The sequence below is a fragment of the Acinonyx jubatus genome, chromosome A2 (assembly GCF_027475565.1).
Source record: "Acinonyx jubatus isolate Ajub_Pintada_27869175 chromosome A2, VMU_Ajub_asm_v1.0, whole genome shotgun sequence".
NCBI lineage: Eukaryota > Metazoa > Chordata > Mammalia > Carnivora > Felidae > Acinonyx > Acinonyx jubatus.
In genome coordinates, this window is record NC_069383.1 from 164,856,523 (window position 1) to 164,879,251 (window position 22,729).

General features: G+C 67.3%; 2 protein-coding genes across 4 annotated transcripts in view; one reads left to right on the forward strand and one right to left on the reverse strand.

The window, feature by feature from the left end:
* PCSK4 (proprotein convertase subtilisin/kexin type 4) overlaps positions 1-22,729 on the forward strand; it is a 139,500-nt gene that overhangs the window by 14,968 nt on the left and 101,803 nt on the right. The window lies entirely within an intron of this gene.
* Positions 518-22,272, reverse strand: APC2 (APC regulator of WNT signaling pathway 2). 3 transcript variants are annotated; one of them, XM_027049373.2, is made up of 15 exons: positions 22,126-22,272; positions 16,122-16,280; positions 15,893-15,983; positions 15,607-15,787; positions 14,525-14,633; positions 14,328-14,441; positions 13,695-13,772; positions 13,408-13,506; positions 12,482-12,869; positions 11,939-12,034; positions 9,102-9,241; positions 8,683-8,760; positions 8,325-8,441; positions 7,822-8,036; positions 518-6,073 (listed from the first exon to the last, which is right to left on the reverse strand). In XM_027049373.2, the coding sequence occupies exons 1-15, from the start codon at positions 22,177-22,179 to the stop codon at positions 1,129-1,131; spliced, it is 6,864 nt and encodes a 2,287-aa protein (XP_026905174.2). In that variant the 5' UTR covers positions 22,180-22,272; the 3' UTR covers positions 518-1,128. The 3 variants fall into 3 exon arrangements, with proteins under 3 accessions (XP_026905174.2, XP_026905173.2, XP_026905175.2); XM_027049372.2 differs by having other exon boundaries at positions 14,328-14,444; XM_027049374.2 differs by lacking the exon at positions 22,126-22,272 and adding an exon at positions 18,877-19,634 and having other exon boundaries at positions 14,328-14,444.

Genomic DNA, 22,729 nt, shown 5'->3' on the forward strand with positions numbered 1-22,729 from the left:
CGGGGAGGGTCAGCGGTGCCCGCGGGTGGGGGCTCTCCACTGCTCTTCAGAGAAGGGACTTGCGGCGGCCACGCTGTCTCCCCTGACGGCATCTGCCCCGGCGGGGGTGGCGCTCCGGCGGGGCGGCTGTCTCAGCAGATCCGCTCGCCAGGATCAGCTTCTCCCCGGGGGCCCCCGCACCGCAGGAAAGAGGTCGCCGGCTCTCCCTGCACGGAGGCCTTCTCGGGGCTGAGGCTGGACGCGCGCGCACCCGGGGGCCCTGAGCTGCTCGTGAGAGGGTAGAAGTGAGGCCTCGGGGCTCGCCGTCTGCCATCCGTTCCCCTCCCCGGCCCGGGGCCGGCGTCTCCCGCAGCTGCGCCGTCCCTGGCGCGAGGCCCGTGGGGCCCAGCGCTTCGTGCGTGGCGAAGGAGAACGGAATAGGGAAGCCCGGCGGCGGTGGCCTCCGGGGGCGTCCCTCCACACGCTTCCTCCCGCCCGTTGCGGTCGCGCGCCCCCGCCCCAGCCGGGCTGTCCGACCACACCGCTGACCGTCCCCATCGACCGGGCACCAGTCTCTCCCTGCAGTTCCGGGCCGCCCGGCGGCGGGGCGCTCCCGACTCGCTAGACGGCGCTGTCTGGGGCTCAGCCGCGCCCGCCCCCACACCCCCAGCTGGCGCTGAGACGGCAAGCCAACCGGCAAAGCCATCATTAACCAATTACCCGGCCTCCAACGTTACAGGCTTCATCCCGGCGCGCGCGGGCGGGCGCCCGCTCGAGGGGGCCACCCTCCCCGCTCCGTCCCCCACGCCGGGCGGGTTGCCACTTCCCTGCACCTCCCGAAACGGGAGGGTCTTGCTGAAGCTCGGGGCCGCGAGCACACTGCGCGGGGCAGCCCGAGCTAGGAGGGTGGTCTCTGCGTGGGGGCCAGGTTGGGACCGCAGCTCCAGCCCTCAGCTCCACGTCCTTCCAGAGCCCCCGCGGCGCGGAGCAAGCATCTGTGCATGAGATGGGAGGCCGATTCAGGCTGCAGGGGGGCTCCAAGGGCAGGGGCTCTGGCTCTGGAGGGTAGATGGACCGTGGGACCACCCCCTGGGCAGCCAGGCCAGCCCTCGACCGGGAGAGGATGTTCCAGAAGGCCGGCTCCGGCCACTATTCCAGAAGGCTGGCGGGGGCAGCGGCGGGGGCTTTCTCTGCGGCCAAGTCGGCGGCGGCTGCCACCATGGGGCTGGGCACATAGTTGAAGGGGGGCACGCGGGCCGCGCGGCTGGGGGAGCCGTGCCGGCTGGTGGGAAAGCCTCCCACGGCCACCCCCAGGCCCTCATGGACGAAGGGGGCAGAGGTGGGCGCCTTGGGGGGGCAGGGCCCATCCACATCGCTGCCAGGGAAGGATGTGGGGCCGCCACCCAGGGCCTGGGGGGGCCCCCTGCTCTCCAGGCTCGGAGACGTGCTGGAGTTGGTCTTGGCGGCAACGAAGTCCTCGGTCTGGACCACGGCGTCGCTGGTCTTGCGCTGCGGGGGCTCGCCGGGGCCCTCCTCGGGGGAGGCGCCCACCAGGGGCAGGGCGGTGGCGGGCAGCGTGCTCCGAAGGATGTGTGGAACGTCCTCGTCCCGGATGCGACGCCACGTGGTGCCCGGGGCCGCCACCCTCGGGAGCGGCCGGGCCTCCCCGTCGCTGCTGCGGCGGGCGGCGTCGGCCGCGGGCCCCGGCAGCGCGCCGATGTGCGGCAGGGAGGCGTAGCGCTTGACGGCCTCGGGCCGGGCGGCCGGCGTGCGGACGGGCAGGCGGGACGGGCTTTCGGAGCTGGGGCGCCGCGCCGGCCGCTCGCCGGGGCTGGGCCTGGCTGCAGGGGGTCGTCGGGGGGCCGCCCGCAGCTCGTCGCAGCGCGAGGAGCACAGGAAGACGGCGGGCAGGGCGGGCCGACCGCGCCGGGGGGAGCCGCCCTGGGAGGCGGAGGTCGCGGCCTCGGGCGCGGCCACCTCTGAGCGGCGGCGGCGCGGCAGGCCCGCGGACTCCTTGACGAAGGTCAGCTGCCGCCGGAAACCCGAGCGGTCGGAGGACTCGCTGCCACTGGAGCGGGCGGAGGCCACGCGCACCAGGCCCAGGCGGCCCCCTCGGGCACCCAGGCTTCCCTCGGCTCCTGCCCGGCCCCTGGGGCCCGGCTCTGGGGCTGCCCGGGCCAGGGCTGGCGGCCCCCGCCTGGCGGGCCTCTGCATGAAGGGGATCCGCACGGGTGACTTCTGCGTCTTGTGCTGCTTGGACAGTAGGGCCCGCGCGGGCGTCTGGGGCGCCAGAGACGCCCCGGGGCCAGGTAGGGGCCCCGCAGCCTGGGGGCCCGAGGGCGGCCTCCTGGGCGGGGGCTGGGAGGCCGGGGAGGCCGGGGAGGAGCCGGACGAGGGGGCCTTGGCCAGGCGGGCGGGCGGCGTGGCGCTCCGCTGGGGGGGGCTCAGTGCCGCCAGCTCCGAGATCTTGCCCGGCCGGTGTAGGCTTCGAGACCGCTGCTGCTGCTGCTGCTGCTGCTGCTGCTGCCCGGGGCTGGGGGCTTTGGCCGGGGCTGCGGGCTGCGCAGGGGCTCCCACCTTCCTCGGTGCCACACGGGTGCCGGGGTTGCCTCTGGGCTGTGCCCGGGGGGCCGGGCTGGGCACATAGATCACGGTCCGTCCCCGGAGCACGGCCGGCACCCTGCACGCCATCTTCTGAGCACCACGCAGCTTCTCGGGGCCACTGGGGCCGTGCTGGGCCAGGGTTGAGTCCCGCTTCTCCGGCCTCGGCCTCGCGGCACCGCCCGCCTGCAGCCGCTGTCCCTTCCTGTGCACCGGCGGCTGCAGGGTGGAGCCTGACAGCCCGGATTCCGACAGGATGGAGTCAGAGCCAGATGAGGCCTCGTGGGTGGCCGCGGCCGCCGCCTGGTGCAGCCACGTGACGATGGAGTTGGCGCCCTCTTGGATGGCGCGCCACTCGACGCTGTCCAGGTCGGAGGCCTGGTCTGAGCCCGCCGCCTCGTCACCGCGCTCCTGGGGCCGCTCCGCTGGCCGCTTGTCTGGCCGGGCAGCCTGGGGCTTGCGGCGCCGCGGGCCTGACGCCTGGAGCCGGCGCCCGGGCACGGCTGACCCGACACAGCGCCGGAGCGGCCCCGGCCCCGGCCCCGTCCCCGCCCGCGGGCCGGGGGCGCCGCTGCACCCGCCCCCGGGGCCCACGACTTTGGCGACGGCCGGCTCGGGAGCACGGGGCCGGCTGGCCGGCTGCTCAGGGGGCTCAGGCTCGCTGAGGGAGCTGGCGGAGGAGCTCAGGGAATAGCATGGTGGGGTCTCGTCGGCGATGAGGCTGGGCTGGGCGCGGGCAGCGGGCAGGGCCTTGGCCGCGGCCTTGGGTGTGGCCTGCGCGTCCTTCCTGCCGGCCGGGTGCTCTCTCTTCACGGCACGGGGGATGGCGGACGCCCGCCGCGGGGGCGCCACCGCCTCGGACGGCTCTTCATCGGAGTCGTTGTCGTAGAAGCAGTACACGGCCTCCTCGGTGGGCGTCGTGAGGCACAGCGACTGCGGTGCCCCGTCCCCACGTGCCTGGCCCGGGCGGGGGCCGTCCCTGTCCGTGCAGGCGCTCGAGGGCTGGCGGAGGGGCAGCTCCAGCCCCGCCCGTCTCGTGCCCGCCCCCCGGGCCTGCTCTGCGCTCCGGCCCCCGCCCCACGCCCCGTGGCGGTGCCCGGTGGCCTGCCTGGCGGCGGCCTCCCGACCTGCGGTCTTCCGGCCGGCTGCCTGCCCGGCGGGTGGGTCCCTGGGAGGTCCCTGCAGCGTCTCGTCGCTGAGCGAGGTGGCACTGGAGAAGGTGACCGGCGTGCCCTCGGCCGAGTCGGTGCGTGAGTCGTCCCCCCGGGCGGGGGCGGGCACCAGCATGTACACGGGCACGGGCAGCGCGCGGCGGCCGGGCACCAGGGCCGAGGCCACCTTGCGGAGCCGGGCGGGCACGGCTGCCCCCAGGCACTCGCGCAGCAGCTGCAGCTCCTGGTCGGCGGCTGCCGGCCCCTCCAGGCACCCAGCGGCCTCGTCCCGCCGGCGGTGCCCCGCGAGGTGCGGGCCGGGACCGGGGCCGGGGCCGCCGCCGCGATCCGGGCAGGCGGGGGGCAGCAGCCGCAGCTCCACATCCTTCTGCACGTAGTGCTCGTGCAGGGCCAGCGCGCTGAGGCTCGAGGCGCACGAGAAGTTCTCGTCCGGCTTCTCCACCGTGAAGCGGACGCTGCCGGCGTCGAGCTCCGACGGCAGCCGGCAGCGCTCCCGGCGGTCGGCGATGTCCAGGAATCGCTTCACGTAGCTCTCCCACTGCAAGCTGAACTCGGTGCTCTCGCGCTCGCCGGGGGGCGCAGGGGCCAGCGGGGGCGTCTTGCTGCGGCTGGGCGGCATGGTCTGCCCGGGGCTGTCGGGCAGCTCGCTGGGGCTGACCGTGCCGCTGCCCAGCCCGCTGCACGGGTCGCTGGGGACGGAGCTGGCGATGGACGGGCTCTCGAAACTGCTCAGGGAGCTCACGGAGCTGCAGCGGCTCAGCACGAGCGGCGTCTCCTGCACGCAGTTCTCGGAGGAGCTGGACGGCGTGGTGTCCTCCGCCCCCAGGCCGCGGCCCCGGTGCGGCGCCGGGATGGCCACGGGCAGGGAGGCGGCCCCAGGCCCGAGCCAGGCTCCGTCCAGGTCCGCCTTGCCGGGTCCCGCCTCCTCCAGTGCCTCCAGGGACGAGTCGCTGTCCAGGTCCCCGGCCTCACTGGGGCCGGGGCGGCCGGCCGAGGACAGCGAGGACAGAGAGCTGCAGCGGGACAGGCGGAGGGGCGCCGTCTCTGCCGCCGGCTTCTCGGGCAGCTGGCTCAGGCCCTCCGTGGGCAGCCAGGCCTGCTTCCGGGCCCCGGCGGCCAGGGGCCCCGCGCCCGCCCCCGCCCTGGGGTGGCCCTCGAAGAGCGGCACGTGCTGGTAGGTGGGCGAGAGCTTGATGGTGCGCACGCAGGCGTCGGCTGCAGAGCCGTCCCTCCTGGCCGGCTCCCGGCCGCCCGGCAGGCTGAGGTCCAGCCGGCTGGGCCGCGCCTGGCTGCACGGGGCCCCCTCGTGGTGCTCGGCCAGCACGGCCAGCGGGCAGGGCCTCGTGTGCTCGCGGGGGCAGCGCCCGTCACCGGCGCTGCTGCCGCTGTTGAGGCTGTCGTTGGACAGGCTGGCGTGGGCGGCCTGGAGCCGCAGCAGCGGGTGGGCCCGGCCGCCGGCCTCCTGCCGCCTGCCCTCCGGCCGCCGGCAAGGGGAGCAGGACTGGGCGCGGCCCTCCCGCGGGGCCTCCTGCCCGGGGTCCCCGGAGCTGAGGCTGAAGCTGTCGTCGGACGAGGTGTGCAGGGCTGAGATGTCCTCCACCAGCCGGTCGATCCGCGCCACCGCCAGCGCCAGCTTGGCCTTGGCCCTGGCCGCCACGGCCGCCTCCCCGCCGGCCTCCTTCTCCGCCTCCGGGCCGCTGCGGCGGGCGGGCGGGGCGCGGGCCAGAGCCTGTCCCTGCAGGAAGGGGCTGCCCAGGAAGAGGGACAGCACGGCGGGGCTGGCGGGCTCCGCGGTCGAGGCGGCGGCGGCCAGGGAGGGCGCCTCGTCGTCGTCGAAGCAGCCGGAGTCGGAGGCGTAGTCCCGGGCCAGCCCGTCCAGGTGCCGCAGGGGTGGCAGCGGCTTCTTGGAGGCGGCCTCGGCCTCGGCCTCCGGCAGGCCCTGCTTCTCCAGGTGGTCGAGCGCCTGGGCCAGATGTCGCGTGTCCAGCTCGGCCTCCAGCGCCCGCTGCTTCCTCACGTACAGACTGGGTGCGCACGCGCCGGGGGACACGGCGGTGGCCGTCGCCTGGTACTTGGCGGGCCGGTGGGCCAGCAGGTTGCGCAGGGCCGCGGCGCTGCCCATGGCGATCATCTTGTGCTTGGAGTGCACCAGGTTCCGCAGCATGCCCACGGCCCCCAGGTCCCACAGCAGCTCCTGGTCGCGCGGGCTGCGGGCCGACAGGTTCCAGAGCGTGCCGCACGCGTTGCTCACGATGGTCAGGCTGTGGGACGTCAGGTGCTGCAGCAGCGTCTGCAGACAGTTGTGGTCCCGCAGCACCTGCCTGCGGCACGAGGGGGCGTCAGGCCTGCGCCCAGCGCCCTCCCCCCCCCCCCCGCCCCCGCCCCCGCAAATAGGAGTCCGGGGCTCCCCAGGCGACTTTGCGTTTCAGAACACCGAATAAATACGTGGTGCGACATCACATGGTGAAATGATAATACTTTCTTCTAGGGGCGCAGGGGGGCTCGGTCAGTTAGGTGTCCGACTGTTGATTTTGGCTCGTGTCACGATCTCACGTTTCATGCGTTCGAACCCAGGGTGGGGCTCTGCGCTGGTAGCACGGAGCCTTCTTGGGATTCTCTCTCTCTGCCCCTCCCCGCTCACATGCACTCCCTCAAAATAAATAAATAGAGGGGCACCCGGGTGGCCCAGTCGGTTAAGCATCTGACTTCAGCCTGGGTCATGGTCTCACAGTTCGTGGGTTCGAGCCCCACATCGGGCTCTGTGCTGACAGCTCAGAGCCTGGGGCCTGCTTCGGATTCTGTGTTCCCCCCTCTCTCTCTGCCCCACCCCTGCCTGTGCTCTCTCTCTCTTTCAAAAATGAATAAACATTAAAAAAATAATAACATTTAAAAAATAAATAAGTAGACATTTAAAAAAATACCTTTTTTAAAGTGAACTTCAGTTTGACTTTACCTCATTTTAGCACAACTACATCTCATGATATTTGGGGTATACTTATGCTGAAGATAAGTTTTATCTGTTTTTAAAAGTATCAGAGTGCCTGGCTGGCTCAGCGTGGTGAGTTTGAGCCTCATACCGGGTGTAGAGGCTACTTAAAAATAAAATCTTTTAAGAAAAAAACCCCTAAGCATTGTTAATGATTAGTATTACCTAGTAAATAAGTGTTTTATTGATTTAATAAAGAAAATCTTTAGCACAAGTAGAGCCCATGCAATATTTGGGATATACTTATATTGAAGACAAGTGTTTTGTGTTTTCTTACATTAAAAACGTTACTGATTATCATCCAATAAACAATACTTTATTTTTATAAAGAACAAGCATCGGGGCGCCTGTGTGGCTCTGTCGGTTAAGCATCCGAGCCTTGCTCTCAGCTTGGGTCATGGTCTCATATTTGTGGGTTTGAGTCCCACGTTGGGCTGTGCCCTGTCGGTGCGGACCTCGCTTGGAATGCTGTCTCTCTCCCTCTCTGCCTCTCCCCTGCTTGCACTTTCTCTCTCTTGCAAAATTAATAAGTATTTAAAAAAGAGGTTTTAATATTACTTAGTAAAGATTGTAACAGAGAACAAGTATTTATTAACATTATCTGAAAAATAATACGTTTTATTTTTATTTTAGTTTGAAATGTTTATTTTGAGAGAGCACCTGTATGTGTGCGCACAGGGAAGGGGCAGAGAGAGACGGGGAACCCCAAGCAGGCGCCGTGCTCAGCACAGAGCCCGATGTGGGGCTCGATTTCCCGAACTGTGAGATCACGACCTGAGCCCAGATTAAGAGTCAGACTGAACCACCCAGGCGCCCCCATGTTTTCATTTTAATAAGTTAACTAAACGTTGATTATACGAGTACACCCCACACAAAATTTGGGGTATACTTATGTTAAAAAAAAAACTTAGTCTCCAGGGACAAATCGGGACCATTCATTCACAGCACAATCAGGGCTTGTCCTCGGTTCCCAGCAGAGTGGGATCTGCCAGCCCCACCCCGGTCTGCGCCTGGGGCCCAGCTTCCCCCAGTGCCCCCCCCCCCACCCGTCCCAGAGCCCCGGCGGGGGGAGGGGGGGGCGACCTGTAGTCCTCCCGCGTGGCGATGAGGCTGGACACGTTGCGCAGGATGCCACCGCCACTCTCGATGACGGCCAGCGAGTTGCTCTGGCACTTGTAGGTCAGTGTCCTCACCAGGAAGCCCAGGGCGCCGTCCACCTGGCAGATGGCCGCCTTGTTCTCCGTGCTGTGCGCCGACAGGTTCCACAGGGCGCTGAGCACACTCTTCAGGGTGGACTCCTGGGCGCCGAGCGGGGCGGGGGGGTGGGGGGTGATTGGTGGGGGCCCAGCGAGCCCGGCGCACCCGCCTCTCCCCCACCCCATCGAGCTGCGGACCCAACGCTGGCACCCAGACACGCCTTCGAGTGAGAGCGAGAAGCAATCACATTGACCGTCACGGGGTTCTGAGACGCGGGGCCGGCGGACCCACGGCTGGGCCACCCGCTCGGCAGCGCTCGGTCAGGCCGGGCCCACCCCACGCCCGTGCGCGTCCCCGCACCCCCCCCCCCGCCCCGCCCCTGTGCCCACCTTGGAGGCTCGAAGGACGCACCGCATCAGGGCGGTCATGCTGCCCACCTCCCGCAGCACCTTCTTGCTGTGGATGTCGGCCCGCCAGGACAGGTTGCGCAGGATGCTGGACACAACCTGGGGCGGGGCGGAGCGGGCGCGGTGGACCTGGAGCCCTGGCTCCTCGGGCGGCCGCAATCGCGTCCTCACCCCTGCGCCAGGCGGGGGCGCCCACCACGGGAGCCCCGTCACACCCAGAGGAGAGGGGACTTGGCCGGCAGAAAGGCCTCGGGCAGTGAGCTGCCCTCTGGGCCTCCCCCCACCCCCCCACCCCCCACCACCCCCACCACCCCGCCACGCTGCCCCCCCGCCCCCGCACCTGGTGCAGCTCCTCACTCTCAGAAGCCAGCTGGGCCACGATGGCCTCCATGCAGCCCCGGCGGGCACACAGTGCGGCCTGTTGACGTGACGGAGGAAAGTCGCGCCACAGCGGGCGGGGGAAAGGGGGGGGCGAGAGGTAGACCTATTGTGTGCAAGGGCCCGAGCCCCGCCCCTCCTCACCCAGTGGCTCCAAGGAGGAAAGAGGCTTAGGGCGGCGCCGACGCCACCCAGCCTCCCCCAGCCCCGAGCGTGGCGGCCCCGGTGGCCACGTTCGGACACCAGCCTTCTGGGCCTCCGCCTGGAAGTCGGGGACAACTGTCTCCCCCCTCAGGACCGTTTCAAGGCTGGCACGAGGTCGAGGCAGGCCCGGGCCTGGAGCGCGCTGACCCTGCCCGCCCTCTGGCCGGCCCCAGGCACCTTGTTGGCCACGTCTCCAAAGGTGAGGTTGGTGAGGGTCATGCCGGCGTATCGACGGAGGGCGAGGTTCAGCGGGTCCCGGGTCATTCTGTGCATCTCGTAGTCAACTTGTAGTAACTCTGCCACGGCCTGCAGCCCACCTGCAGGGGTGCGGAAGGGGCACGGTGCGGCCCGGACAGGTGGTGAGCCCCGCCCCCGCCCCCACAGCCCGCCTGCCCTCCGCCCCCCCCCCCCCCCACCTCGGCCTGTGAGCGCCCCCTGCCCAGACGCCCTCGGCCCCTTCCCGCCCCACCCCCGCCCTCGGCAGGTCTACCTGTGCAGCTGGCTCCGAGGGTTCTGCCCCAGTACCAGGCCTTCGCCCAGCTGTTCCCTCGGCCCGAACGCTCTTCCCTATTTGCCCAGACTCCTGCCTGTACTCCCAGCGCCGGAGTCACGGACGCCCTCCAGCACCCCACGTGAGAATTCCGTCAGGACCATTAGAGCAGGAGCCACTGAGGGCAGGGTCTGCACGGCGCGAGCCCAGGAGCCACCGGCGGGGGGCCAGCGTGCCCAGCGTAGGGACGGGCGGACGGCCCTGGGAAGACCGGCCCGGGAGAGACGGCGGCAGGCAGAGAAGGGGCAGGCGCGGCACAGACTCAAGAAGCTTCTCCCTCTTCACGCGGCAAACGTGCCGGAGGCAACGTGCTCACCCCCGGGCCCGGGGCAGGCCGGCCGGGCACCCTCTGGGGACGTCAGCGGCCCGCGTGCACCTGAACACCCCGACGTCAACAGGCCACGCGCCACGGTCACAACAACCCGGGTGTCCGCCAGGGGACCAACCCGAGACCACAGTGTGTCCCGCCACTGGGGCAGCGGTGCTCAACCATGACCGGGAGCCCTGCCACCTGCCGCCACACCTTGTGGGCACACCTTGGAGACCTTCTGCCCGAGTTTACTTGTGTGACAGAAGGCAGACACAGGAGGACACGTCCCGTGACCCCACCCACAGGGGGTCCCCAGAGGAGTCCCGTCCACAGAGACAGAGAGAGTAGACAGTGGGAGCCAGGGGTGGGGACTCAGTGTTTCATGGGACAGAGTCTCGGTCCGGGGAGATGGAAAGTTCTGGAGACGGGTGGCGGGGACGGGTGCAGGACAGCATGAGTGCCTGACGCCGCCGAGCTGTGCGCTTAGAGACGGTTACAATGGTGAGTTTTAGGCTGGGTGTATGTTACCACAATTTAACTTTCTTAAGTAGGCTCCACACCCGATGTGGGGCTCGAACTCACAACCCTGAGATGAAGAGTCACGCGCTTTTCCAATGGAGCTGGCCTGACGCCCCTAAAAAGTTTGCGATGCGTAATTGTAAGTTATTACAGGGGACACTTCTCAGGCCTTCAATGCTCCATAACGTGAAATTGTCCGCTGCTGGAAACCCGCAGGACAGAAGCAAACCGGAGGAGGGAGAAGGGACTGCGAACTCGGCCGTGGGTGGGGTGCTTGTGCTGGGAGTGGGGGACCCCCCTGCTAGGGGGCCTCGGTGGACAACAGCGGCATGCAAGTGTTTTGGCCTCGGACCCCTGTATCCTCTGAACTTTTCTGAGGACCCCCAGAGAGATTCTGTTCTTGTGGGTGAAAGCTGTTCCATGCTAGAAATTAAAACGAAGCGTTTGGGGAGCCTGGGGAGCTCAGTCGGTTAAGGGTCCGATGTTGGCTCAGGTCATGACCTCACAGTTTGTGGGTTCGAGCCCTGTGTCGGGTTCTGTGCTGACGGCTCAGAGCCTGGGGCCTGCTTCGGATTCCATGTCTCCCTCTCTCTGCCCCTCCCCTGCTCACGCTCTGTCTCTGTCTCGCTCTGTCTCTGTCTCTCTCTCAAAAATAAACACTTTAAAAAGTTTTTTTTTTTATTAAAAAAATAAAAAGAAGAAGCCTTTTAAACCCCAGAACGTACAGCCCAGTGGTCCTCAGAGTAGCAGCATCTGGAAACCCCACTGAACACACGCACGCACGAGAAAAAACGGGGGTGGCAAAGGCAAAAACAATCGCGACCTTGTGGACCTCCGAGAAGGATCTCGGGAACCCCCAGGGGTCCCTGTGGGCCACACTCTGAGAACCAGTTTTATATGAAATTCCCACCTGTTCGTAGTACAAACGTTCACGGTCAGAAGGAGACAATGAAAACTGAAATCCTTGTTTTCCTGCCTGGCATCGGCTGGGGGAAGTGGAGCCCAGGGCCACTCCGTTCTCCTGTCTACACTGCATTCTGGGCACGTGTGTGCACGTGCATTGTGTAGAGAAGAGACCTTACCACCTCCTCCACTTTCCCCGGACGACACGAGGAGGACTGACACGACAACAGGACTTACTGTTGGACACAGGCTGTTTCCGGATCGGCGGTGGGGGGGGGGGTCCCACGGGTTGCTTGCTGCCCGCCTGCCTTCCTATTTCTGTGTGTCTTACTTTGTCAATCCGGCCACGGGGCGCAGGGGTGCCCCAAAGGTGTGCACACTCCTAAAGAACCCGCTGGCGCCAAAGCCCCTCACCCCGTGCTCCCCCCTCCACGCAGCCAAACCACACGGGACCCGACCCAACCTTGGGGCGCTCTGACCACCGGCTGGGTGAGAAGCCGTGTGTTTTGTAACTCTTACAGCCAAACTCAGCATATGGATGCGAACTTTGGCCTTTGCTATTTCTTTTTTCCGTGCTTTGATGACTTTTATATGGAAAAAGAGGATACTCGTAACACCCCCAAACCTGAAACTTCACAAGGTCGAGCCCCCCACCCCCACCCCCCGTCCCCAGCCCCTCCACCAAACACCGAGGCATCGGGGCCCTCCTGCGGGAGGCGAGGGGGCACTCACCCAGCTCGTTCATGGCTCGGCGGTATTCCTCGTCAAAAGACAGCTTCATCACGGCACAGGTGGCCTGGCAGATCTGGGGCTCGATGGGGACTGGAGCTGTGGGCCAGGGGACCAGGTCAGCGCCCTCCCACTGCCGGTGGGTGCCCGCCCCGCCCTGCCTTCTGCATCCCTGCAGAGACCCCAGGCTTTTTCACAGGGCTGCACGCGGGGCTCGCAGAGCGCTGGGGCTCCTTCCCACGCCTCCCGCCAACCCACGCAGGGGGTGCCGCCTCAGCCAGGACGGCCAAGGGAGGGGAGGTGACGCCTGCGGCTTTTGTCATAAGGTAACTGCAATCAGCTGCAAACACCGGGAACCTCACACTCTGTTCTCTGGGGACCCACGACCTATCCCTGCATTCGGCGGCAGTTTCCTGAGCACCCACCCCGTGTCATCAGGTGTCGGGGGCCACCCCTGTACCCATCCGCCAAGACAACGTTCCCACAAGCCTCGCCGGCGCAGGCCACCGAGAAGGGGCCCGGCGGCGGCCCCCCTCGCTGGCTCACCGCCGCTGGCGCCGCCTCCCTCGGCGCCGTCCCTGGCCTGCAGCCAGTCCCAGCAGGTCTCACAATAGGCCCGGATCTGCTCCAGCACGTGCAGGACGCGCATCTCCTTGCGCGCCAGGCCCTGGTCAGGTTGCGAGAAGACGATGTTGTGCAGCGCCGCGTTGGCGCGCATGCGTGCGTCCTTGGCGCCCGTCGCCCCGGGGCTTCCGTCGCGACCCCCAACGCCGGCCTCGGTGCCGTGCAGGATCTGCAGCAGCAGCGGCAGGCACCCCGAGCGGCGCATGGCCACGCAGCTCTCCGGCGAGCTGGACATGGCCAGCAGGGTGCGCGCCGTGTCCTCCTGGTCACGCGTTGCCAGCATGGACAGCAGCCAGAAGACCACCTCCACCTACGAGGGGCAGTGGACGGGGGTCAAGGGGGGCGGTGAACCACGCCCGGCTCACCTGGCTCCAGCCAGTCCCTGAACCCCCGGTGGGCCGGCCAGACACAGTGAGCGTCTTGTGACCCAGCCCAGGACCGTCACTTGCTCTCACCCCCGACACCCTCACCCTGCATCTTCCTGTGGGCAGTGGCACACACCTGGGGAGGGCACTGGGTCGCCCCCGGTTGAGGAGGGCCAAGTTGACTGTCGTCCTCACGCGGTACTCCCGTGGGTGACCTCCTACCTCTAAGTCTAGGGTGCCGTCCCAACACACAGGACAGCTGTCCCCACCCACGTCCTGGCCCTGCCAGCCTCAGCACACACCTCACCCCAGGGTGGCCCTTCCACACCTGGGGCCGCTTTATGGAGACGGCGGAGGGAAGGCCCCCCACATCGGACAGAGAGGCAGGACCCAGGTCACCATGCACCTCCACCCAGCTGGCCATCTGCACCCCTTGCCTCAACCCACCGGCCTCCTCCCCCACAAACCTGGACGCCCCCTCACCTTGCTGTTGCCGGGCTGAGGGACACCATCCTCCGGGTGTGTGGGGACTTCAGTCTCTGGATCCTCGTCCACCGGCACCGACTTCACCGCCAGCAGGGCCTGTGCGGAGAACGCCAGGCCTGGGGGCTCTGTTGGGGAGCACCCCACAAAGCGCCCAGGCTGCCAACCCCCGTGACGATGTGGGTGGGGGCTGCAGGCCCATTCCTGGACCGGGCAGAGCCCTAGCGGTCTCTTCACTGCCTAGACCCGTCACCACCCCAGGACCCTGGCGCCACCCCTCCCAGTACCTGGGGCTCTGTCTGTTGCACCCGGTCCTGTGCGGACAGCAGCTCCTGATCGATTTGCTCCAAGCGAGAAGCGCGGATCTGAGCCAAGAGAAAGAGGCGCGCTGGGGCTGACCCCACCCCCGGGGCTGACCCCACCCCCGGGTCTGACTCCGCCCACTGCTGTATGACCCCACCCACTTCTCCATCGGCATTCTGCTTCGGCCCCACCCTGGCCCCACCCCCATTCCTCTATATGGTCCCGCCCACCCTAAACACCCTCGCTGCAGTATCTGACTCCGCCCACAGCCCGGCCCCACCCAGGCGCTGGCTCCACCCACTCTCTTGCTTGACCCCGCCCCACCCTTCCGGACCCGCCCACTCCCTGATCGCCTCCGGCCCACGGACCGCGGCCCAGGGCTGGCTCATACTCGGTTCCGCCCACTGACCGTCCCCTACCCCCCACAGTTCTCGGACCCTGCCCTCGGAGCCCGGCTCCGCCCTTCGCTCCCTCTGGCCCCACCCACAAAGGGCTCTACCCCCCCCCTGGCTCCGCCTCCCGATCCAGACCCCTCCCACAGCAGTCCCTGCGCTCCGCCCAGTGACGCGCTCTTCCCCGGAAGAGCCTCCAGCGCCCCGCCCCGCCCGCCGCCTCACCTGCGCGCGCTGCACCATCTCGTCCGAGGTGCCGAAGCGTTCTTCCATCAGCGAGCGGATGTGCTGGGCCTCGAACTCCAGCTGCTGCCGGATCAGGTCCATCTGCATCGAGAACTGCTGGGAGGGGCGGGCGGGCCGCGGTGAGGGGGCGCCCGGGCCCGAGCCCCTTCCCCCCGCGCCGTCCCCCGCGCGCTCACCGTCTCCACGTGCGGGAGCTCGTCCAGGCGCTTGGACAGGCCCTGCAGCTGTGAGTAATACCAGAGCTTCTCCTTCTCCTCCTTCTCGATCTCGTTCAACAGGAAGCACCTGGGGAGGGGGCGGGCAGTCGGTGGGCGCAGGCTCGCAGGGCGGGAGCCGTCCTGCATGCGTTGTTTATTTTGATTTGTGTGATCACTTGTTGGGCGCTGTGTGCCAAGTTGAACGGCGTGGCAAAGTCTCGCCCTTGGCGCTCCCGGGACTGGGGTGGGGTGCAGAAAATCGATTCAACTTTATAAGTTGTGGTCCCCAGAGAAAGACCCCGAGGGGGCTGTGCTAACACCTCTCCCACGCTTGCTCATCTCCCTCTAGCCTACAAAGACCAAGTCAGGCTCAGATTGCTCCGGGCGCAACAGGCTCCCGGTTAACCCTGTGGGGGGCGATGCTGCCATTCCCGTTTTACAGAGCTCCACGTTCAGGCTCAGGGTCTTTTTCTTTTTCTTTTTCTTTTTCTTCAAATAAAAATTTATTGACTTTAAATAATTTTGTTACATAGAACTACAGAGCGGAAGCCTGGGGCTGGGAGGGGTGAGGAGACTGGCCTGAGGTCCCACAGCACAGCATGGCCTCAACTCCAAGCCGCTCTTGCACTGCCGCATCCCACCCCACACAACCCGGCCGAGCCGAGCTGGGCGCCCTGACCCTGCTTTCCTCTGCTGGCCCCCGGCCCAGGTTTCTTGGGCCACAGCCCTCTCTGCACAAAGGCTGCCTTGAGCCCTTCTGGCTCCAGTCCTGACCCTGGCAATGGACACAGCCCTGTCCCTCGCGAAGCCTGCATGCTGGGGACCCGTGGGGACATCTCCCAGGAGCCTTGCCCTGTGCCAGGGACTCCCCCTTCCTCTCCGTCCTCCAGCTGAGGTCCACTGGAGCCACGTGGAGTGGGCGTGGGCAAGGCCGACTCAGGAGGTGGGTGGAACACGTGCCGGTGGGCCAATCAGCGGGCAGAGGTGCTGGGGCGGAGCCGGCTGGGGGCGGAGCTGCGTGACAGCTTCCAGCGGCCAGGTCCCGCCACCTGCCATCTCACCTCTCCCGGTCCAGTTCCTCCAGCAGCCGGATGGTCGCCCGGCTCAGCTCCCCAAAGCTGTCCTTAGAAGGCCCGGAGCCGTGTACTGGACTTCCTTCGGGGGTCCGGCCAGTGGGCTCAGGACCCAGGGCTGGGGGCTGGAACTTGAGGTTGTACAGGCTGGTGATGTCCATCTGCAGGGCTGCATGGGCGCGGAGGGAGAAGGCAAGGTCAGTGCCCCTTCCCGCCCCTCCTCCCAGCAACCTCTGGGGGCAAGCTGGGGATTGCCCCCCCGTGGGCCCCTCACCTTTCAGCTGTTCCAGCACCTCCGTCTGCCCCAAGGACACCAGCACTCCGGCCTCCTGCTCCAGCTTGCCTTGTAAGTGCTTCAGGACCTCCTAAGGTGGGGGCGGGAGAGGGTGTCCGGCAGCGTGAGCCTGCTGCCCTGGGCTGGCCTGTGGGTCTCTGGGTCCAGCACCCCCTGGCGTCTGTCCCTGTAAGGGCAGCCCGAGGCCTCTGCGCAGCCCCACCCTCACCTTCATGCCGGACGTCTCCGTCTCTAGCTTGGACAGGTGGCTCGAGTTGTCTCGCAGCTCCTGCCTCAGGTGACTGTTCTCGGCCTTCAAGGCCTCCACCTGCCGCACCAGCTGCTCGTAGGGCGCCACGGAGCTCGTCATCTTCAGCTCCTGCAGCGCCTGGGGCCACAGGTCAGCGGGTTCACCCAGGGGTCTAGGGAGAGTGCCCTGATCTAAGCCCCAGCTCTCCCATCTGATCTTGGGGATGAATCCCAGCGGGAGCGCCAGGTGTGGACCCCTGCAGGCAGAACTCCGGCGTCCCGGAGGACAGGCACGGGCAGGGCCAATGGGAGGCAGAGGGGCAGAGCCCCGGGGTGGACGTGGAGACACGCAGCCCCAACGCCCAGGTGGCCAGCAGACACGAGTACGTGTGCACCCTCACTGCCGGGCTCCCAGACACACAGGCGGGCAGCTAGACAGACACACGGACATCCGAGGCCCTCTCCCACAGCAACGCAGCTGCCCCGAGGTGTGGCGGGCAGACCGCCAGCGGGCCCAGCCCAGGAGGCTAGAACCGCTGTGGAGGCCAAGAACACGGCTCAGAGAGCCAGGGCCAGGTGATGGTGGGGCGCCCGGAGCTGGGCAGCCGGGCCGGCAGACCCAAGCCCACCACGGTCACCCCCCGCCACCCCCACACCCCCTCCACCAACAGCTGGAGCCCAGCAGCCACCTGCCTGGCCCGGCTCCCCTCCCGGCAGCCCTGCGCCAGCCCCCGGGCTCTCCCACTGCCACCCGCTTCTTTGTGTGTGGCTGTCCTCACTCTGGCCCAGCCTCCTCGGTCCAGCTGGCTGGCAGCTCCTCCTCTCTGGGCTGGGCCCTCCCCGGAGCTGTCCCACCTCCTCCCCACCCCCCCCCCTTCCCTCTTTGTTCCCTTCCCATCCCCGCCCCCTCCCTCCGCCTTTGTCTGAGGCGCACCAGTGGCAGGCCGTGGTCTCCTCCACCTCCTCCCCGGAGCCCCCCCCCCCCAGATCAGCCCGCCCTCCCCAGCCCACAGGGAGGCACTTGCTCTCCGCCCCCCCAGCCTGGCCACATGCACTCATTCACGTGCCCCGTCACTCACTGTGCTCCCTCTGCTCCTGCCCCCAGAACCCTCCCCACCCCACCCACCCTGGGACCACCAAGGGCTCGCTGGGCCTGGAATAAGCGTGGGGTGATGGGCTTGGGCCATCCTGACCCTTTGGGAGGACCTGCTGTATGCCTGACCCGTCATCTGGCTCGCTGGCCACAGTCCCGAGCCTCAGGGACCGCCACTGGGCTGTTGTGCTCAGAGGAAGAAACAGGCAAGGCCGGCAAGGCACGACCGGGACCCGACACTGGGAGGACTCAGAAGTCCAGGCAGTGCTTTCTGGCCTCTGCGGGCCTCGCTTTGCCCATCTGAGGGTTGAGAAGAACTCGGCTCTGCGGGTCGGTGGGAGGGCAGACGGGACAGTCAAGTGGGAGTAAATGTGTCAGGTAGGGAAGGCCGAGGGCCTTTGCCTCCCACCCCAATATCGGCCCTGCCCGAGGCTGGGGGGGGGGGGGGGCGGGGAGCTCCCAGCTGGGACTCAGGCCAGGGGCTGTGGCAAGACTGCTGGGGTCCGGCTGCCACGCCCAGCACAGCCTCAGGGAAGCTCTAGGTGGTGTAGGACTCTGTTGAGTGTCCCTCCCACTCCCTAAACCCAGGCCGGCTCCTGGAACCCCACCCAGGGCTGCCCATCCCCCCCCCCCCACACACACCAGGTTTCCCTCGTCTTGGATGTTCCAGGCTAAGCCTGGGACACCTTCACTCCCCCGACGCCTGGTGGTCACTGCTGTGTCCTCATCGCGCTGAGCTTGGCGGTAGGGCCACCCACCAGACTCCCCTCATTCCAGCCTGGCCTCCCCAACTCCACACTCCCACCAGCCCCTCAAGCTTTGCCCAGCCGGGCCCCCTCTCCCCCAGGCCCCCACACCCTTTCCATCAGGGCAGCCTCGCTGGCCTCCCACAGTCCACTCTCACGGAAAGCCAAAAGGAAGCTTTGAAAGTCACGATTGGATTCCATCCCTCCCTCGCGCCAGTACCGCCCATGGCTCCCCAGTGCCCTCAAGACAAGAGCCAATTCCTCCACATGCACCCTGCCTCGCTGACACCCAGCAGCCACGCTGCAGTGTCCTTCCCCAGGCCTCTGCACGTGCAGTTTTCTGCCTGGAGCACCTTTCCTGACTCCTGCCACCCTTCAAGGTGCAGCTTCCTCCAGGAAGCCCTCCTGCCTGGACTTCATCCCCAGGCTGCGTCAGGGGACTCCTGGGAGCCTCCCCGAGAGATCTCCATTGCAGAAGGGAAAGCACCAATAGCTGGCAGTTCCCCTGGTTGAGCCGTGAGTGGCCACATTTCAGGGGGGGACGGCAGATGTGGCCCAAAGGGGCCCCTCCTTCAAACCCCACGTTACAGAGAAGGAGCCTGATGTCCAAGGAGGAGGAGCACTACCCCCCAAGCACACAGCAGGCTTGCCTGCAGACTGGGAGGTCGGAGTGTGGAACCCCGTGGGTGGGTGTGTGCGTGGGCCGGGCAGCAGCGACGCAGGGGCCCAACCTCCCTGGTTCTCAGTTTCCCTTTCTGGCTCCACCTTGGAGAAACGAAGCGTGTGCTGACAGGTGAAGCAGAGAGAAGGGGATGGCGACACCCCCGACCCCCACCCCCCGCCCCCGGCTGAGGCGGAGGACGCGCCCCCTGCCCTCCACCCGGGGAGGCGCTTACTGTATCTCGGGCTGGGCCGGGCTGGCGGGGGCGCCGCGGGGCGGGGGCTCCGGGGTCTCGGCGGCGCAGGCAGAGGGCTCTGGGGCGGACAAAGCCCGGTCCCGGCCTGGCCAGGCGGCGCCGCCGCTCCCGGAGCTGGGCGAGACCACCGCGCGCGGGGGAGGATGCGGGATGCGGGATGCGGGCGCGGCGGCCAATTGCGGCGCGGGAAGACGGACTGGTGCCATGGCAACAGCCAATGGTGGCCCCGGGGCGGGGACCAGCGGCGGCAGCCGGACGTCGGGCCTCCGGGCGGGTTCAGGGACTGCGTGTGCAGGGCTTGCGGAGGGGGGGGGGGGGGCGCCCCGAGGACGAGGACCCTGTGCCCTCCACCCGTTCCGGGGTAAAGCGGTCAAGAACCTCCGGCGGCTGGATCCGGAGAATTTGAGAATAAAAAAAAGCATGCGGTCTCGGATGTTACATCAGAATTGGGGGGGGGGGGGGCAAGGGGGAGGCCAGCCCCTCCCGACGGATCCAGCCGAGCCTCGTGCGGACGGGTGAGGGCGGGGCAGGGCTCGGGATCCAGACTGCACTCCCCACCCCCTGCCAGCGGGGTCACGGCCAGCATGAAGGGGTGGGCGTGAGGGGGTGGGCGGGCAGGCTGAGAGGCGCTGGGGACCCCGGCGCCTCTGTCTCCCGCCTGACAGAGCTCTTCCAGGGGTGTCTGCCGCGACTCCCTGTCCACCCCATGTCGCTCGGTCTCTTTCAATCTGTCTCTGTCTCCCATTACACTATTTCACCCTCACAGAAGGTAAGGCCAAGGAGAAGCCTGGGGTCCCAGCTGTCTCAGGTCCTCGATGGGTCCACAGAGCCAGAACTTTGCAGCTGGGGCCAGTCTTTACTGCCTCCGACACATGCACGCCCCAAGGAGGAAGGAGGCTCTGGGCCAGGAGACGTGGTTTAGGGGGCCTGCCTCTGTCTTTCCTGGCTGGGGGAGGGGGCGCCGTGGCAAACGTTTGCCTCGAGAACCTTGTTCCCCTCCCCCTCCCTGGTAAAGTGGGGTGGGGGGTGCAGCCTTTGTAAGGGCTGGTGCAAGGCAGGCAGCCAAGGGCACACACACCACGTTGTGTTCTGTTGGGTCTACGGCAGGAGGTCCCGTGTGCCCGCCCTGGGCTAGCACTGCGGGGGGGGGGGGCGGGGGGGCCCTGAGAGGGGGCCTGGCAGTCCAGCCAAAGGCAGCAGTCCCCAGCCTGTGGGCCCTGGGAAGGGGGTGTGGGGGGCAGAGGGGCTCTTTCTGGAAGCTGGGAAGGCTGCGCAAAAGGACACCAGTGCTTGGCCTCTCCCGGATGAGTAAGAGTTGGCTATGGAAGCAAGGAGGGGAAAGGTATTCCCCGGGGGCTGAAGGAATGACATGTGCTGTCCCTGGAGCTGAGCGGCCAGTCCCCTGTCTGGCCGTGCCAGCTCACTACCAGGGGTTTAGAGCAGGGGCAGTCCGAGCTGTTCACCGAGAGCACAGCAGACTGGCCAGAGCCGGAATGGGGGCAGGGGGAGAGGACAAAGCCTAGGGCCCAGCTTCACCGTGACCTTGGCCGTCTCTCTCTTTGGCCTCAGTTTCCTGTTTTGCTGACTGGGAGGTGGGTTGGAGAATCCTTGCCTGCACAGAACTAAGTCCTGTCCCCCCACCCAGTCTCAGGTGTGGCTGCTCCCCAGACCCCTCTCAGCCAGTCTAAGTGGTCTAATGGCCAGCCTTGCCCTCGTATGTGTGAGGACACTGAGGCTTAAGCCAGGGAGCACACTTGTGAGCCTCCCCAGCCTTGGGCTTCCCCCTCCCTGGGGACCAGAAGGCTGAGGGCACAAGGCACTGAGACTACAAGACAAGATGCCGTTGTCCCCAAGCCTCTGGAGCACCACATCTCTGACACCCTGCCCCTCATCCCCGAATATCCCTGACCCTTTAAATTCTTGAGCCACAGTCAGACTCAGGCATCACTGGAAATCCGAGAACCACAGAGCCTCGGGAAACCCCACGGCACCCCGGGACCCCAAGCCCAGTCTTGGGGGAATGAGGAGCCCCTCAAGGCACAGTACCCAGGCCTAGGTGGGGGTGGGGGTGGGGGTCCTCCCCAAGCGCCCTCCTTGGGATCCTCTGTGCTCCCTACCGCTGCTGGGCTCTCAAGGGGAGAGTTGAATCGTGGGGCTCGCTTATCCACATCCTCATCCTGAGACCATCCCTTCCCCCTGCCCCCCCCCCCCCCCCCCGCCCCCCGCCCCATGCCAGCATCTGGCCCATCACAACAGGGTCACTCAGAGGGCCTTTGAGTCTTCTGAGCCTGACCTCAGTGTCTCCTCCCACTTGATGGCCCGCGCTCTTCCACTGACCATCCACTGTGCTAGGGGCTCCGGGCAGAACCATGGGTGCCCCCCCCCCGCCCCCAACTCGGAGCTGGGGTTGGGGGAGAGGGAAGCAGAGAGGCACCAGGTTGTCATGCGACCACAGAGATGGGGCGCGGGCTGGGTGACAGAGCAGAGCCCTGATGGAAAAGGGAATACTACTGGAGATGACGGAGTGGTGGCGCCGTGCCCCCGAAACCGGATCCGGGGTGGATCCCCTGCCGGGTTTCCGGGCCTCAGTTTCCCGGGCAGGGAGAGGGCAAGAGAGCGTCCTGTCAGCACCGCGGACAGCTCCCCTCGGCCACCGGGCCTGGTCCTTTGCTGGCGCCTCCGCCCCGCGCTCAGGCTCCAACCCAGACGAAGGCTGGGGCTCCTCGCGGCGCCCCCAGTCTCAGTTTCCCGTTAAATCGGGAACGTGAGAGCCCCGAGGTTCAGAACGATTACGGAGGCCGGCAAAGCTCTCAGGCCCGGTGGGATGCATATTGTGAACCTCAACGTCGGTGAAGGTCGGAGTCGGCCCTGCGCTGGGAGCCCAGAAAGGGAAACTGAGGCCCCAAGAGGTGCAGGGTGTGGCCCAGCCCCTATCCGCCAGTGCGGGACGGAGCCTCAGCTAGACGGTCCCCCGTCGCAGTCCCCACCGCCCCAGCTGCTCTCTGCGTCCGCGCAGTGGGGAGGGGTCTGGGGGGGGGGGTGGTCTTTCTCCAAGGCTGCGCTTGCGCAGACCCGGGGTGGGGGGGGATCCGCTGCGACGCGGGGGAGGGGTTCCCCTCCGGAGCACAGCCTGAAGCGGTTGCCCTGGCAACGGTCTCCGCGGCGACCGCGCGAGACCCCAGACCCGTCCAGCTCCGTGCGCGTGTCGGAGTGCCCCCCAAGCCTTACCTGGTCCCCGAAGAAGGCTGAGTGCAGCAGGCTCAGCAGCCCCAAGAGCCCCATGGAGCCGCGGCCGCCCCGGACCAGCCTGCGCCCCGCCCTCAGCTGCTCGGGTAGGGGGGAGGTTCGGCCGAGACTCCCTGCGCCTGCGCGGAGCGACTACGGGGAGGGCTCGCACCGCGGGGCCGGGCGGGGACTCCTCCGGGAGGCAGCGGACGAGCGGGTCTGCGGGACTTCGCAGGAGCGGGGGGAGGGCGTCTCGTGGGACTGAGGACTCGGGTGGGCGGTGTGAGGAGGGGGACCTGAGTGAGCAGAGGGGGAGGGGGGACGAGGGAGAGCGGGGAGGGGTCCCGAGGAGAATGGCGATCTCGCAAGGATGGAGGGAGGCGCCGCCCTGTGGCCGCAATCGGCTGCCGGCCTGGATCGTGGGCCCGCAGCGGCCAGGCTCCGGCTGCGCGCTCAATCCATTAGTCATTCAGCAAACATTTGCGGTGCGCGTCCAGTTTGCCGGACTCAGTGATGGGACTTGTTGGCTCACACCACACGTCGACAGACATCCGTCCAAGTCATTCAAGCAGCCTCTGTTAAGCACCTACTGTGTGCCGGGCCTTGT

What these genes read in the sequence shown, in the direction of transcription:
- APC2 (XM_027049372.2), bottom strand. Translation starts at nt 22,179, where the DNA reads ATGGGGCTCTTGGGGCTGCTGAGCCTGCTGCACTCAGCCTTCTTCGGG. An exon ending in GAGGAACTGGACCGGGAGAG is followed by an intron (nt 14,634 to 15,606) that starts GTGAGATGGCAG and finishes CCCCCTCCCCAG; the next exon opens with GTGCTTCCTGTTGAACGAGA. An exon ending in GGGAGGCGGCGCCAGCGGCG is followed by an intron (nt 12,035 to 12,481) that starts GTGAGCCAGCGA and finishes CCTGGCCCACAG; the next exon opens with CTCCAGTCCCCATCGAGCCC.